Source organism: Mesoplodon mirus, assembly GCF_964341445.2.
Source record: "Mesoplodon mirus genome assembly, chromosome: 8".
In the NCBI taxonomy this organism is placed as follows: Eukaryota; Metazoa; Chordata; class Mammalia; order Artiodactyla; family Ziphiidae; genus Mesoplodon; species Mesoplodon mirus.
This window is the reverse complement of record NC_138984.1, coordinates 29,411,715-29,428,793: the sequence shown is the minus strand read 5'-3', so window position 1 is coordinate 29,428,793 and position 17,079 is coordinate 29,411,715. Positions and strand designations below refer to the sequence as shown.

The window sequence follows — 17,079 nt, the reverse complement described above, 5'->3', positions numbered from 1 at the left end:
AAGAATTCTGCCTTCAGGGACTTCCCTGGTGGCACAGTGGTTAAGAATCCACCTGCCAATGCAGGGGACACGGGTTCGAGCCCTGGTCTGGGAAGATCCCACATGCCGTGGAGCAGCTAAGCCCGTGCACCACAACTACTGAGCCTGCACTCTAGAGCCCACAAGCCACAACTATTGAGCCCACGTGCCATAACTCCTGAAGCCTGTGTGCCTAGAGCCCGTGCTCCGCAACAAGAGAAGCCACCACAGTGAGAAGCCCGCGCACCAAAATGAAGAGTAGCCCCCGCTCGCCACAACTATTGAAAAAGCCCACATGCAGCAACGAAGACCCAACGCAGAAAGAAAGAGAGAAAGAAAGAAAGAAAGAAGGAATTCTGCCTTCCAGCTAGAATTTCTAAATGGCTGCAAATTTTTAAATGGTGGGGTTTTGTTGTTGTTGTTGTTTGGGTTTTTTTGCTTTGTTTGTTTTTGGTTTTTTTCCTTTTTGGTCTCTCTGCCCTTGGAAAGAGAACTCACCCTTTGGGTTTGGAGTGTCCTGTTGAAAGCCACCCCTGACCCTCATATCACCACTTAGCAGTTTCTGTCTCTGGTGTAGATAGAGAGATGGGGAGCGGGGGACTGGCTTTCTTCCTAACCAGCTGAATGACTTGAGGCTGCAAAACCCAACAGCATCCATTTCATCTTGACATTTGAAAGCAGAGATCTCCTTGAGCCCATCACATATGTCCTGAATTTCCCAACTTTATTTCGAGACCTATTTCATCTGTCGCTGTTTATACCTCTGCTCAGGTTCCTGGTAAATGGTCTGTTTCTGTCAATGACTTTTTCATCTATGTCAGGGAAAGGCCCATTAGACAAATCCAATGGGACAAGTTCAGAGAGTTTGTCAGTTCCCGTCACTTTCAGGTCTGGCTGTGCAGTGGAGCACAGACGCAAAACAGACTTGTCAAGATGGGCAGCTTCTTCTGGAAGAAGTTTATCTCAATGGAGAGAAACATGTGATGGCTGAAAATCATCGAAATGCCAGCATCTCCGCCTGGGAACAGCACAGGGGGCCGAAAAGAGCTGACTGTGAATAAAGTAAGTATCAATCCACTGTGCACAGGAGCGGTGGGGGGACAATGATACATATCCCAAATATGAGCGGGTGCTTGGCAAGAGGAAGCTATCATTTCTAACATAAGTAATTATTTTCAACTTAATAATCAATAATTATTGATAAGAGAAGTGAAAGTATTTTATGTCTTATTTCTCTGAGGAGGTAGAATAGAACTTCCACATGTTCCCATTGCCAAGTTGGCTAAGCCCCTGTACCCTCAACCTCATATATTCGACCTCCCCTCTTTCTGCAGTGAGCAAAAGGTCCCGGTAGCACTCTAAGCACAAATCTTCTTGTCCATTGGAGTCTCTTGCCTTATCGCCTTGTCAAGCACTCACTCCCAGAGTTGTCCTTTGCCTTCTGCATTATCAGTTCCTCTCTGTTGGTCATTCCTTTCAGCTTAAACATGCTATCATAACTCCCATTAAAAAATCCAAAGTCTTTTAACCCCATATCCCCTCTGAATTGCCACCCAATTTTTTTCTGCTTGCTTTTTAGCGAAGTTCCTTTCTCTACTTCCTCTTCCTCCCCTCATTCTCTTAAACAACCTCAGGGAACAATTGTTTTTATCAAGGTCACCAATGATCTCCACATAACCAAATTCAAGGACTCCATTTCACAACATTTGCCCTAATTGGTTGCTCCATGTAAAATGTGATAGAATACATTTTCCTGCTTATCCATTCATCATCTGCCTCCCCGCGCCACACACACACTGTAATATAAGCAATTCTCATGGGAAAATAGCAACTTCGCTCCGTTTACCATGTATCCCCAGCTCCTAGAACACTGCCCCTGGCACATGTTAGGTCTTCAATAAATACTTGCTGAATAAATGTATGAATGAACAAATCAATTGATTTGGCTCTGCTGGTTATCTGGTTATTGGTAAGTAAGGGTAATTTCTTTGAGACATAACAGTAATTTCTTTAGCCTAATATTTTGCAATGGTCTGGGAAAGTGATGTTCTCTCTCAGAAATGGAGTGGTGAGGCAAGAAAAGTGAAGCTGTTATGTACTGAGTGTCTACTACGTGGCAAGCACTGGACTAGCCACTTTCATATACATCTTCTCCTTTACCCCTCACAATCTTATAAGACAGATGCTATTATTATCTTCATTTTGCAAATGAAAAGAGGTAAAACAGCTTGTCCAAGTTTACCCAAACATGAGTTCAGCAGTGATGAACTCATGCAGTTTTCTAGTTCCTTTGGTTCTTAGATACTAAATGCTGTGAATTCACAGAAAACCAAAGCAACTGAGCTGATAAAGATATAAGTCAAAGCTTCCAAAGTAAAATATATATTCTTTTGGGAATATTTGTGGTGTTGTTTTTATTGTCAAAGAACATCAGAGTTTCACCTAAGTAAATAAAACAACAGAGCTCAAAGGGATTTTATTGCTTGTTTTCTTTCCCCAGCACACTCACCGGAGGCTTATAACCATTATCCATAGGATACCTGTAGTTGTAGAGCAGCCATCTAGTTAGGGGTGCCAGATAAAATACAGGATGTCCAGTTAAATTGAATTGCAGATGAAACACAAATAATGTTTTAGCCTAAGTATGTCCCAAACATTGCATGGGACATACTTATTCTCAAAAAATATTTATTGTTTATCTGAAATTCAAAGACAGCTGTGCTTCTACATTTTTATTTGCTAAATCTGTCAACCCTATATGGGGCAAATGTGTCCTTCCATGCTTCTCCCTCCACTCTGCCAGACAGTTTTATCAAGGCAACAGAAAAAGGAAAGAAGCAAAGGCCACTCTGAAAAGACTTTGAAGCAATTAGAGCCAATGACTGCTGTCTTGCTTTTTATGAGGGAAGGCCTGGGACTGCTAGGAGATAAGTTTTGTAATAGGTTAGGTTTACCTCCAGACCCCTTTGAGCACCACCCTCTGGCTTCTCAGGCCTTCTCTCTGCTGCTCAGAAACTGAACAACTGTGGACAAATCCCTTATGTTCTCTAGCCTCAGTTTACCCATCCACAAAATGACGGTAGTCTTAGGTATTAGAGAGAAAAGAAAATAGGTGATGTGATGGGACTAACTTCTGTAGATATGATAGTTGGGCAAGGTCTCAGTGAAGTTTTTAACAGAAACTCGAATGATTAGAAGAAAGCAGCCATGTTCTCCAAAGAAGACACAACACAGATGGCCAAAAGAACATGAAAAGATGCTCAACATCACTAATTATCAGAGAAATGCAAATCAAAACCACAATGAGGTATCACCTCACACCAGTCGGAATGGCCATCAACAAAAAGTCTGTAAACAATAAATGCTGGAGAGGGTGTGGAGAAAAGGGAACTCTCTTGCACTGTTGGTGGGAATGTAAACTGATACAGCCACTATGGGGAACAGTAAGGAGGTTCCTTAAAAAACTAAAAATAGAACTACCTTATGGCCCAGCAATCCCACTACTGGGCATATACCCTGAGAAAACCATAATTCAAAAAGAGTCATGTACCACAATGTTCATTGCAGCTCTATTTACAATAGCCAGGACATGGAAACAACCTAAGTGTCCAACTACAGATGAACGGATAAAGAAGATATGGCACATATATACAATGGAATATTACTCAGCCATAAAAAAGAATGAAATAATGCCATTTGCAACAACATGGATGGATCTAGAGATTGTCACACTAAGTGAAGTAAGTCAGACAGAGAAAGACAAATATCATATGATATCACTCATATGTGGAATCTAATATTAAAAATGATACAAATGAAGTTATTTACAAAACAGAAACAGACTTACAGACATCGAAAACAAACTTGTAGTTATGAAAGGGGAAACGTAGTGGGGAGGGATAAATCAGGAGCTTGGGATGAACATACACACACTATTATAAACAAGAATGATAACTAATGGAGACATACTGTATAGCACAGGGAACTCTACTCAGTATTCCGTGATAACCTACATGAGAAAAGAATCTAAAAAAGAATGAATATATGTATATGTATAACTGAATCACTTTGCTGTACACCTGAAACTAACACAACATTGTATATCAACCATACTCCAATAAAATTAAAATATTAAAAAAGATAAAGAAAGGAAAATTTCACTGATAAATCTTCTAACATTATGGCTTTATTCACAAAAATAAAAGATACTAGTACCAAGCGGGGGGGAAAAAAGAAGAAAGCAGCCATGAGAAGAGAGTGTGTGTGTGTGTGTGTGTGTGTGCTTATATCTGTGCAACTACAGATAAGATAGAGGAGATGAGGGCTAGATGGGACAACGAGTACAAAGTGTTTAATGGGGACAGAGGATTCCATACTGACCTGTTGTTTTAACAAAAATAAAAGGAACCAGATTCAGAGTAAAGTAAAAACTTGACAATGGGAGCAAAGCAAGACTAATCTATAAATCACATTCCATGAAGTTGATTTAAGTGGTGAACTGAAACGCATGCTAAGTGAGGAAGAAAATATAAAAACTGGGCATAAACACAGCTTGAAGTTATGATCAAATAAAAGTTACAACAAATTTAACCCCATTGATATTTGACATTGTGTATCTGAAGAAGGTCCATGCTACGGACTGAATTGTGTCCCCCACTTCAAGTTCCTATGTTGAAGTCCTAACTCACAATGCAATGATATATTTAGAAAAAGGACCTTTAGGGTGGTAATTAAGGTGAAATGAGGTCATAAGAGTGGGGTCCTAATCCAACAGGACTGGTAGCCTTATAGGAAGAGGAAGGGAGAAAGATCTTTCTTCCCAACTGCATGCGCTGAGGAAAGGCCATGTGAGGACACATCAAGAAGATGGCCATCTGCAAGCCAGGGAGAGAGGCCTCACCAGAACCCAACCAGGCTGGCACCCTGATCCCAGACTTCTAGCCTCCAGAACTGTGAGAAAACGCATTTCTGTGTTCAGGCCACCCAGCCAATGATATTATTGTTATGGCAATCTAAGCAGACTAAGACAGAGAGTGAGAAATTAAAACATGTTTAGAGGAACACTCACACACACATTTTAAGAGCCTTATTGTGTGAAAAGGCTACAGTTATTTAATATCAAGTAGAATATGGAGCAAGAAAGAGAAATGAAGTCAGTGAGATAGACAAAAACAACCTAGCAATTAATGGAATAAATAACCAGGAACGAAGCCTCTTTTCCAGTGTTGGGACCAGCCTTGGGTTTACCAGGTTCCCAAATGAAAGGAAATGATGGTGGGAGATCAGCCATCTCATGTGGAGGGTACAACTGAGTGAGAAAAGGCAAATGTGCACCATGGGGAGAGTACCCAGTGCCAGTTAGAAACATCTGAACTCTAACTTTGAAAAATTCCAAGACCTTTAGTATATTAATTCATCCATTCTCATTAATTCTTTCTCTTAGGTTTTAAAGAGAAAGAACAAGGCACAACCCCTTGTCCAAGGTTCATTCATTCAAGACTTCATGTCGGGGAATGGGAGTATTCAAGATTTAATGATGTGGAGATTCCTGCTCACAAAAATGCTCAGTTCTGTAGGAGAGATGTTCAGAAAATCTGAGCAATGCAAAGCTGGTTTTGCAAAAATGTTGGATAAACAACTGTCATAAGACTGGGTGGATGGATGGATGGATGAATGGATGGGTGAATGGGTGAGAGAGTGATTGTTACAGACGTTCACAGAAGGGCTGGAGTCCTGATGCCAGCCTCTGGCTGGCTGTGTTCAATCTATTTGAGCACAGGCATTGATCATTCTCTGACAAACTGATAACATCCTGTATATGACTCCTCTACTATGAGCATCTAAGAAACATGAACATCTTATTTGCTTTTGTTTTCCTCAAAACCTAGCCTTGTTACCATGAACTGGGACCCTGACAATTCCATTGATTCTTGAGCTGTCTTGTTCTCCCTGTCACTACTGGGGGTCTGTTTAATGAACTCATTCATTTATTCATTCAATAAATAGTCATTAAGTGCTTGCTACATGCTGTGTATTGCTCTAAGTTCTGTGGCTACATTAGAAAGCAAATGTGCTTATGTTCTGCTCAGAAAAAACCAAAATAAACCCAAAAATAAAACATATAGTACATCAGAGAGTGATAAGTGCTATGGAGAAAAGTAAATCAGGGAAGAGGGAGAGAGCAAGCCAGAGGGGCGGGGGGGTAAGATGTTTAAAAAATGTGCTCAGGGAAGACTCACCAGGAAGGTGACCTGCGAGCAAAGACCTGGAGGAGTTGGAGTGGCCCACACAGCTCTCTGGGGTAAATGTGCTCCAGCCAGAGGGAAGAACGAAGCTCGGATGTCAGAGCGTGCCTGGAATGAAAGGGAAAACAGTAGATGGACCACTGCATCCGGACAAAGGAAGGGGAAGACAGAGGATATAATGTCAGAAAGAAGAGGGGAAGGGAGAGTCCCATGGAGGGTCCTGTCAGCTCTGGTAAGGATTTTGGCTTTTTAAAAAACTTTTTAATTAAAATGGTACAAACAAACTTATTTACAAAACAGAAATAGTCACAGATGTAGAAAACAAATTTATGGTTACCAAGGGGGAAAGTGGAGGAGGCGAGGGATAAATTGGGAGATTGGAACTGACATATACATACGGCTATATATAAAACAGAGAACTAATAAGTATCTACTGTATAGCACAGGGAACTCTATTCAATACTCTGTAATGACCTATATGGGAATAGAATCTAAAAAAGACTGGATATATGTATATGTGTAACTGATTCACTTTGCTGTACAGCAGAAACTAACACAGCACTGTACATCAACTATACTCCAATAAAAACTAATTTAAAAATTTTTTTATTGTTGAGGTATAATTGACATGTGACACTGTATTAGTTTCAGGTGTATAACATAATGATTCAATATTTGTATACACTGTGAAATGATCGCCACAATAAGTCTAGTTACCGTCCATCACCACATTAAGTTACAATTTTTTTTTCTTGTGATGAGTACTTTTAAGATCTACTCTCTTAGCAACTTTTGAATATATAATATAATATTAACCGTAGTCACCATGCTATGTTTTACACCCCCATGACTTATTTATTTTATTTTATTATTATTATTTTTTTTTGTGGTACGCGGGCCTCTCACTGTTGTGGCCTCTCCCGTTGCGGACCACAGGCTCCGGACGCGCAGGCTCAGCGGCCATGGCTCACGGGCCCAGCCACTCTGTGGCATGTGGGATCTTCCTGGACCGGGGCACGAACCCGTGTCCCCTGCATCGGCAGGCGGACTCTCAACCACTGCGCCACCAGGGAAGCCCACTTATTTATTTTATAACTGGAAGTTTGTACCTCTTGATCCTCTTCATTCATTTCACCCACTCCCCCAACACCCCTCCCCTTTGGCAACCACCAACCTGTTCTCTATATCAATGAGTTTTGTTTTGTTTCATTTGTTCATTTATTTTTTAGATTTCACATAGAAGTGAAATCATACAGTATTTGTCTTTCTCTGTATGACTTATTGCACTTAGTATATTACCCTCAAGTTCCATCCATGTCATTGCAAATGGCAAGGTTTCATTCTTTTTTATGGTTATATTCCACTGTATGTGTATCTATACCTATCTATCTATCTATTTATATTACATCGTCCTTATCCATTCATCTGTTGATGGACATTTAGGTTGCTTCCATATATTGGTTATTGTAAATAATGCTGCAATGAACATAGGGGTGCATATAACTTTTCAAAGTCGTGTTTTTATTTTCTTTGGATAAATACCCAGAAGTGGAATTGCTGGATCATATGGTAGTCCTATTTTTATTTTTTTGAGAAGCCCTTCATAGAGTTTTCCATAGTGGCTGCACCAATTTACTTTCCTATCAACAGTGCCCTGCGTTTCCTTTTTTCCACATCTTTGCCAGTACTTGTTATTTCTTGTCTTTTTGATAATGTTCGTTATAACAGGTGTGAGGTGATATCTCATTGTGGTTTTGATTTGCATTTCCCTGATGATTAGTAAGAGAAGGTAGTGACTCTGACCAGGTGTTAGTGGCAGAGGTGGCGAGAATATTAGATTTTAAATATCTTTGGGGAGTAGCCAATAGGACTTGCTGGTGGTTTGGATGTGGGGTTTTAATGTGGAGACTTCCATTATGTTCCCAAGCACCCCTGGTATAAATAGTGGCTTGCTACATGGCATCTTCTGCTGAGGGCCCTCCCTTAACTGACTGGTTGGCCCAGTTTGAACTGGGATTCTTCCAGTCCCACAAGTCCCTTTCCCACCCCCACAATCATAACTGTGATTAGGATTGATGGTCTCCCCATCCCTACAGCCTCCACTGACCTGTCACCCTTTTCTTTTTTTTTTTCGGTACGCGGGCCTCTCACCGTTGCGGCCTCTCCCCACAGGCTCCGGACACGCAGGCTCAGTGGCCATGGGTCACGGGCCCAGCCGCTCCGCGGCATGTGGGATCTTCCCAGACCAGGGCACGAACCCGCGTCCCCTGAATTGGCAGGCGGACTCTCAACCACTGTGCCACCAGGGAAGCCCGACCGGTCACCCTTTTTGCCAAGCCCAGCCCAGGGTCCATCCTATAACTCTCCATTTCCTACCTCTCCTTGCCTGCATTTAGGTTCCCATAAGAATGGAAAATATGGCTCTGAAGGAAGAAAAGGCTCTATCTAGATGAAAATGGGTCCAAGTGGGGAGAGCAATTCCAAGCCAGGATAACTGTTAAGGGAAAGCATTGGACCATGTACTGTAGCCCTGAGATGATCAGAACAGCAAGACCAGACATTGAAAATCAGCACCTTTCTAGTTTTCTACCCACCATCTGTTTCCAGATTTCAAGGCATTTGGGGTCAAAATGAGATGTATGCAGTTGCTATCTGACAGCAAGAATAGATAAAATATCTAAAGAGAGTGGCTTTTGCAAACTGTTAATCTTACTTATGATTGTTTAAGCAACAAAGAAAAGAAGAAGGGACAAAAGAGAGAAGGGAAGAAAGAACAAAACAAAAAAAGAAAGATTGGTTCTTTCCCATTAGCTATTTTATAGAAACCAGCAATGGGTTATAACCACATGCTACACTATTTACCTAACTTTCAAAACGAATCCAAGCCATCAACCCCCTGTATACTATCTTATGATTTAAATCAGGACATTTTTTATGGCAGCAATTAAGAACTCCTCTCAGAGAATGAGGCTGAGCCTGCTAAGTCTAACCAAATCATTTTTTTTAGTATTAAAACATACACTGCATAAATACTTTGGAACACAATTGAGCAATATATCCTGACTGCTCTTCAAATTCCTGATCAGGGTTTCCAGACATTCAGAAATGCCGGGGGTGAGGATGGGGGGTTGGGGGTGTGGGGGGCTATGTGCACGTGTTGTCGTTTTAAAGGATCCAATGCTATATAATTCTCTCGTGTGGAAATTTTCCACTGACTTCAGATTTGCTAGTATGAACCACCAGATCCTCAAAGATTGTGCTAGGGCAATTTGGAGGCATACTTCCAACCTCCTGGTGGAATAAATTATAATATGCAATGAAGTAGTTATTTTCTAGGGCTTGTGGTGTTTTTGTTCCTTCCACAAACAAAATGCAAACCATCACAAATTAAATAGATTCCTCAAGGTCTGAAGGAGGCTTCTCAGGCTGTTTTTTGTACACTCAGTGGCATGTCGCAACAGATGTTAAAGGGCCAGCCCCAAAAGGAGACTGTTTTAGAGATAAGATGTGAAATGGAAGCGGGGGACTTGAAGGCTTTCCCCTCAAGAGATTTTGATAATGAAGTGACATGGTGGGTGAGCATTAATCTCAGCCCCTTCCTAACCTCTTCGTGTGTCTCCCTCTGAGGTCTTTCAGTTCCTAGAGTAGCAGGTTCAACAGAATGCTAGATCCATAGAAGCTACCCACTTTTCCCCCCACCTTAATTATTGAAAGAATCTTTTCAAACAGCCATTATGATGATGAACTCTTCCACCAGATGCTACGCTTCACCTATGTCCCTGAGGAGTACCTCTTACCTGTTTTTCCTACAGAGGCGAAGGGGCTAGATTCACTGTCAAGTAGAGGAGGTGGCACTGCTCCTGATATGTTGAATTTGTGGAACTGAGACTCGGAACTCAGAACTCTGAAACTGCATCTGGACAGCACCTCTACACATGGCTGCCTCAGACCCTCACAGAGGCGGGCACGGGGCCCATGAAATTCATAATGTCTCCACGTGCCTGCCGGCTCTAGCCTTCATTTATGAACAAAAGATATCATCCCTGATGACCAGCCTCCCTTTCATACTGTATACTGCACATAATTTGGAGGTCAAAGGACTGGGGTGGCCCAGGGACACCTGAAATAACTCTAGACAAGTCCCTCCCTCATTCACATTTGCCACCATCTGTCCAGCTCTGGTCCTGACCCTCTCTTTACACTGCTTATCAGAAACACAGGATGGCGGTTGGGTTTGGGGGTGTCCATCCACTCACACGCCATTTGTAGCATCTGCCCCTGTCTAAGGCCACTGCCTCAGGGCCTGTTCTAATGTCTATGCTTGTGCCTAATGAGAATATGCATAACAGATAGCTTGTTCAAAACCTAAAATCTAGTTAGTGTGGCAACAGGAATTAATAGGCTCCATATTTTTTACCTACCTCTGGCTAGAAATGATAACTGAAGCCAGAAGTTACAAGCTTCAGTGAGCAGATTAATGAGAAAACTTGAAAGCTTGGGAGGCAGTCAACACAGGTAGTTTGAGTAGACAAATCTTTCAGTTAGAAATTACATCTTGATAAATGGTTAAGAAAATTATTATTGAATATTTACATACCAGTTACCATAATGTAAGCTGCATCAATCCAATGTCTGTACTTATCTTAAAGTTTCTGCCTAAACCTATTTCTTACTGCAAAGAGATTTCTTGTGATATTAAAAAGTTTGTTTTAAGAGTTCTAAGAACTGTTATGGCTTTGAAACTATAAATGTTCACTATGGGAAACTACATATGTTGTGGTTTGTAGTAGAAAACAGTGTGTGTTTATTTTTCTAATCTATGTTGGTCATTGGAGGTTGATATAAACCACCAATCTTGTTCACTGTTCTCGATCTAATGTACTCAACCACTGTAAAAGGGCTGTGCTACATCTCTTAAAATTAAAACATAGCTAAAGGCATTTCTGCTCATAAAGGTTTATCTTACAATTATAATTAATGTGTTGATAACAGTCTATCTTTTAAACACAATGAGAACAAGATACGGCACGTTAGTAACAAGATTCTAGGGATTCTACTGTTTTCATTTCAGAAAAACTCTGTCTTCTACATTTAGTTTTTAAATAAACAAGTAGGTAAGTTGAAAAATGAAAAGACAGTCACTCCAACGGTAATTTTCATGACAGCCTGATTAAGATGAGAATATGGGCGGGTGGGACTGTGCACAAAAATACCTAACACAGAGGGTAGCCTATGCGAGGGGATTGATAAATGCAGACTGAATCTGATGTGCAACAATCAAAGTTCCTATATACTAAAGTTAGTCTAATCCTAGAGATAGAGGTTACCAACCACATCCTCTGGAATGTTATCTAACCCCACCCCAGTCCTAAAATTTCCTTTTTATCCTCAAGAGGAAGCTAGGGACAGGAGGTCTACCATGTGAGGTGTCCCAAGAAGCGGAGAGGTGCGCTGTTTCTTCTCCAACTCACATCACCTCTCTTTGTTCCTACAGGAGCCTTTCCCAGGTCCCATCGCCATGAGCCTGGTTTACGATGCTTGTGCTGCCCTTGTGAGTACCTTCCTCTTCTTGAGTCAGAGATTATCAGTCCACAGGCCTTCCCTACCTCCCAAAATTTCCATACCTGTCTTGTAGAGCCACAGATGTGCTGCCCAGCTTCTCCTTCAAGGGAGGATTTGATGGGATAGCTGGCAGCAGTCGTGTGCCAGCTGTCAGCTGTTTTGGTGTCTGCCTCAGCTGCAGAGACCCTCCTCCCTGAGGTCACGCTCTTTCCCAACAGCCCACAACCCTTGCCTGAGACAGCTGCCCACTTGAGCACGACTCCAATGGGCACTATTCACTCCAACACTCCTGGTGAAATTGGCCCAGGCCTTTTGGGCCTGCATCACAGTTGGGCTTCTTCCTCTGCCCAATCTGCTCCCGGTTCCTCCCCTCTACAGGTGTTGAACCCAGTGAGCATATTGCTCTGGAAACTCCAGCTCAGTATCTGTTTCTGGAGAGTCCAACCTGAGATGGCTGTTACGTATTTCAATCTCGTCACGAGATTACTGCCAAATGATCAACCTGACAAATTCAGGTGAAGGGAGAGGAAAGTCTAGAAGCTCATTAGCCTACATCAGTGGTCCTAAATATTTTAGCCTTTAGAAATAGAACACTTTCTTCAAATTATGAAACCTTAAAGCAGAATCAAGTGGGGTGTCTCCGTTGAAACTTCTGTGGCAGGCCACAGAGTCCTAGAGAGATGAAAATCAATGGACCGAATAAATCAGTGGTTCCCAACCCACATCAGGCATCAGAATCCATTGGGGACATTTAAAAAATATAAATATCTGGCCCTTACCCCTGAGATTCAGTTTCAATGCTGTAAAAGTCCTTGGGGTGAATCTAATAGACAGCTTGGGCTGAGAACTCATGAACTCTAAGGCATTATTACCCTCTGCAGGTCTGTCATCCAGAACACAAGATGGCCCTTTCTCCAGTATAAACATTTAATACAAGGCATCTACCGTCCAAGGCTAAAGAGCCAATCTAGCCTTTACATTAATAGAGGGATTTATTTTTAATTACTTACTAATATCACTGACTATATTCTCCTCCAAAAATCAAAAGAAATGACAGATGAGCTAATGTCCCTTCTGACCTCCCTCCACCCCAGCATAAAAGGGCTTCTCCTAATACTCCTGGATCCCATTTTTCCTCTGCTGCCATACATCCTAGAACTCCTAGGAGCCACAGGCCCCAAAGCTCCCCAAGAGAAGGCACTGTCTAACTATGGGGAGATCCCTCGCTGACCTTACCTGCCTTCCCAGGGGCCAAATCCACAGGAAGCTTCAGTAGGACTCCTGGCTTTGTTGTTATCCAAAACCCCATTTAAAGAGTCAAATTGCATTTGTTCTCATTTACCCTCCTGAAGCTGGAGACAGATGCACAGAGAATCCTTCTCAGTTGGCTGTCCTGACTTTCACCTTTTTTATAGTTAATTTTCATTTTCTATAGTTCTCAAATATATATATGTTGGTCCTATGTTTATTCTCCCAAACTACCTAAAAATTGGTACGATTGAATTTCCTCTAGTTGTTTGTAAAAGAGCACCCATTTTTTTTTTTAGAATTTGGTTGCTTCTCTTTATAGATGCCTTTTTGAATACTTGATCTTCAATGGGTTTTTTTGTTTTTTGGTTTTTTTTTGGTTAAAGTTGATAGCAAGTGTTAAAGTAGTTTGTACAATGCCTGAGATTATTCATGATCAACTGGTACTCCAGGATCCTTCAATTTTTGGTCAACTTATAATTTCCACTCCATTTAGTGCTAGGAAAATGGGAGTTTCCTGATCACCCCTTTTGCTAAGAGTCCCTCTCTTAGGAAACCTGGATATACCCAATGATCTCATCTCCAATTTGATCACAACACTGATGCGAGCAGAACTGTGAGAATAGAGACCAGTAAAATCATTTTGATTCTAAAGAACCAAAATATGCTGAACATCTAATACCCTCCCTAGATATATATATGCACTTATGTATATGTTCATAAAGAATATAAGGTATTATTTTGTGGGGACTATATAAAAGTGCTAAATATATATATACACACACACATAGATTTCAGTAATTTGTACTCAACAATATATAAATATCTGATTCATTTTAAAAATAAATATTTATTGAACATAATATCACTAAGAGAAAGGCACAAGTCATTAGTGTATAGCTCAAAGAATTTTCGCAAGGTGAACATTCCCCCAGTAACTAGCACCAAAATCAAGAAATAGAATATTACTATCACCAAAGAATCCTGCCTATGTCCTCTCCCTGTTTCTAGGCCCCAGTCGCTAACCTAAATGTATCATCTTATATTAGTTTTGCCTGTTTGTGTACTTTATGTCAATGGAATTACAGAGAGTGTGTTCTTTTGTGCCTACTTTCTTTCAATAATATCCTTGTAAGAGCCATCCATATTTTGTATGGTAGCAAGAGTTTGTTCATTTTCATTGATTGAATATAACAGATATCATTTACTCATTCTACCACTGACGGACATTTGTTTGGGGGGGGGAGTGCTATTATGAATACATTTGCCACCCACTCTCTTATACATATGTATGTATGTATATGTATTTTGGCATGTGTATGTAAGCATTTCTGTTGAGTATGTGTCTAGGAATGAAATTGTTAAATGATAAAATATACATATATTCAGCTTGGTAGATACTGCCAAACACATTTTGAAAATGATTGCACCAATGTATATTCAGAAGTATATGAGAGTTTCAGTTGTTCCACATCCTCATCAACATTTGGTATTTTTTTGTCAGTCTTGTTATTTTCATTCTAACCATCCTGGCAGATAAGTAGTGGTATCTCATTATGGTTTTAATATAACTTTTCCCTGAATATTAATAAGAGTGAGCACTTTCTAATAAGTTTATTGGACATTTGGATATCCACTTTTATGAAGATTTCATTCAAGTCTTTTGCCTATTTTAAAGCTTCAGTTAATTAAGACAATGTGTATTGGCATAAGGATAAACAAATAGATCAATAGAAAAGAACAGAAATTCCACACATATACAATCACTTGATTTGAAATAAAGCTGGAAGTGATAAAAAGTGGGGAAAAAATGTTTCTACAGTAAATCATGTTGGGTCAAAAGGATATTCATATGGAAAAATATACATTTTAACCCCTACCTCACATCATAATCAAAAATAAATTCTAGATAGACTGTAGATTTCACTTTGAAAAGTAAAACAATAATTTTTTTTAAGAAAACAAAGAATAATATCTTAATGACCATGCCGAGTGAAAAGATTTCATATACAGGATATAAAAAGCTCTAAGTATAAAGTGATAAATTAAAGTACTTTAAATTTCTGTTTATCAAAAGGCACCATTAAGAGAGTGAAAAGGCAAGCCACAAAACATACTTACAAGAAATGTACTGGGTCAGCTAAAAAGTTTGTTCGGGTTTTTCCATAACATCTTGCAGAAAACCCAAACAAACGAATTTTTTGCCAACCCAGTATTTAACAAAAGACTCATATCCAGAACAGATCCTGTTAACTGTTGCATATTATTCCATAGTATGTATGTCATAGTTTATATTTATCCCCTAGTTATGATCATTTACTCTGTTACTAATAGTTCACTATTTTAAAACAGTGTGGTAATTAATACACTGGTACATCTTTGAGTGTTTCCCTAATGAATTACCCAGAAGTGGATTGCAGAGTCATGAGATAAAGCAGGGTTTCAAGCCACAAAGGCCAATGGAAAGATATTTTTTCCCAGACGGGTTTTCTCCCATCTTGCAAATCTCACTCTGAAACTAACTGTCTGCACTCTCTTGGCCGGGGCCCTGCCCAATTTTTTCTCCTTGAGGAGAAGACAAGAATTCTGATGAGGGGGGATAAAAGGACATAAGAAACTGTTTAGACAAGAGAGCTTCCCAATATTCTCTCAAAGATCTTCTTCTTGGCTTCTCAGCATTCTGAAAGAAATTATATTTATGATGTAGGTATTGACTTGAGCAGTATGTCTTGTATGTCAATGATTGGTAAGTATCCTGAGGTCTTTTTTATTTAATTTAATTTATTTATTTATTTATTTATGGCTGTGTTGGCTCTTCGTTTCTATGCGAGGGCTTTCTCTAGTTGCGGCAAGTGGGGGCCACTCCTCATCGCGGTGCGCGGGCCTCTCACTATCACGGCCTCTCGTTGCAGAGCACAGGCTCCAGATGCGCAGGCTCAGTAATTGTGGTTCACGGGACTAGTTGCTCCACGGCATGTGGGATCTTCCCAGACCAGGGCTCGAACCCGTGTCCCCTGCATTGGCAGGCAGATTCTCAACTACTGCGCCACCAGGGAAGCCCCTGAGGTCTTTTGAAATAAAGAACTTATCAAATACAAACTTCAATTAAATGATAAGTTTTTTTGGTTCCTAAGGAGGGATTGGACATCTCTGTATTTTCAGCATTATTTACTGAAAGTATTTTTCAAATACATATTAATCTACTTTCCTGCTTTGGTAAGTACAATATCCTGACTATAGTTGATTATTTCTTTACGGGTATAAAATCTTAAGATACTCATGGTCATAATTTGAACATTAATCTCATCATACATGGCATTGATATAGAGAGTGTCCCTGGCACATTCTGCCCTAGAGTAGACTATAAACTTCTTAAAGGCAAGGACTACATTCAAATGCTGATTCTGCCAGGTATAAGGTTTGTGTTCTTGAGTGGGAGTATCTGATTCCCGGTGTTCCCATCTGCAAGTCAGAAGAGACTGCCTAACACACAAGTAGGTTGTTGGAAGAAAATAAGTTCCTAGTATATAGTGGCACGGCACATAGTAGGACTCAGTGAATGTTCCTTTCATTTTTCTGAAATAATTTTTTCCCAAATTAAATTTAAATGAGTGTAGATGAGAATGAATATTTTTTATACTAACGCATAAAGGATAAGAAATAAGCCTAATATAATTTTTTGCCTTGTGAATTCTATCTCATTTGAAAGTGAGGTGGCACGGAGAATTCCAGCATACTAAGATTTCTAATTATTTGGTTCCCATTAGTAATCAGGCAAACCTTCAGGCAGGCAACTTGGCAAAATATGTCACATTTCCTTTGCCCCAGCAATCTCACTCTACTAGGTTAACCTAAGGAAGTAATTGAGCATGAACAAAGAATGAATGAACAAGGATATTCACTGTAAGATTGTCTATAATATTAAAACATCAAAAACAACCTAAATCCTCATCAATAAGAGATTGGTAAAACACATTTTAGATCATCCATACAGCAAAATATTATG

At 40.2% G+C, this 17,079-nt stretch overlaps 1 protein-coding gene across 4 annotated transcripts in view; it reads right to left on the bottom strand.

Annotated features, from left to right (window-relative positions):
- The window catches only part of KLF7 (KLF transcription factor 7), a 456,278-nt gene that overhangs the window by 216,885 nt on the left and 222,314 nt on the right, over positions 1 to 17,079 (bottom strand). For all 4 annotated transcript variants that reach the window (XR_014294812.1, XR_014294813.1, XM_082629926.1 and 1 more), the window contains exon 7: positions 6,258 to 6,371. Coding sequence is in view for 2 of the 4 variants with exons in the window: in XM_082629926.1 (XP_082486052.1) it covers positions 6,258 to 6,371 (114 nt within the window). In the remaining 2 variants the exon portion in view is untranslated. The remainder of the gene's footprint in view (positions 1 to 6,257; positions 6,372 to 17,079) is intronic.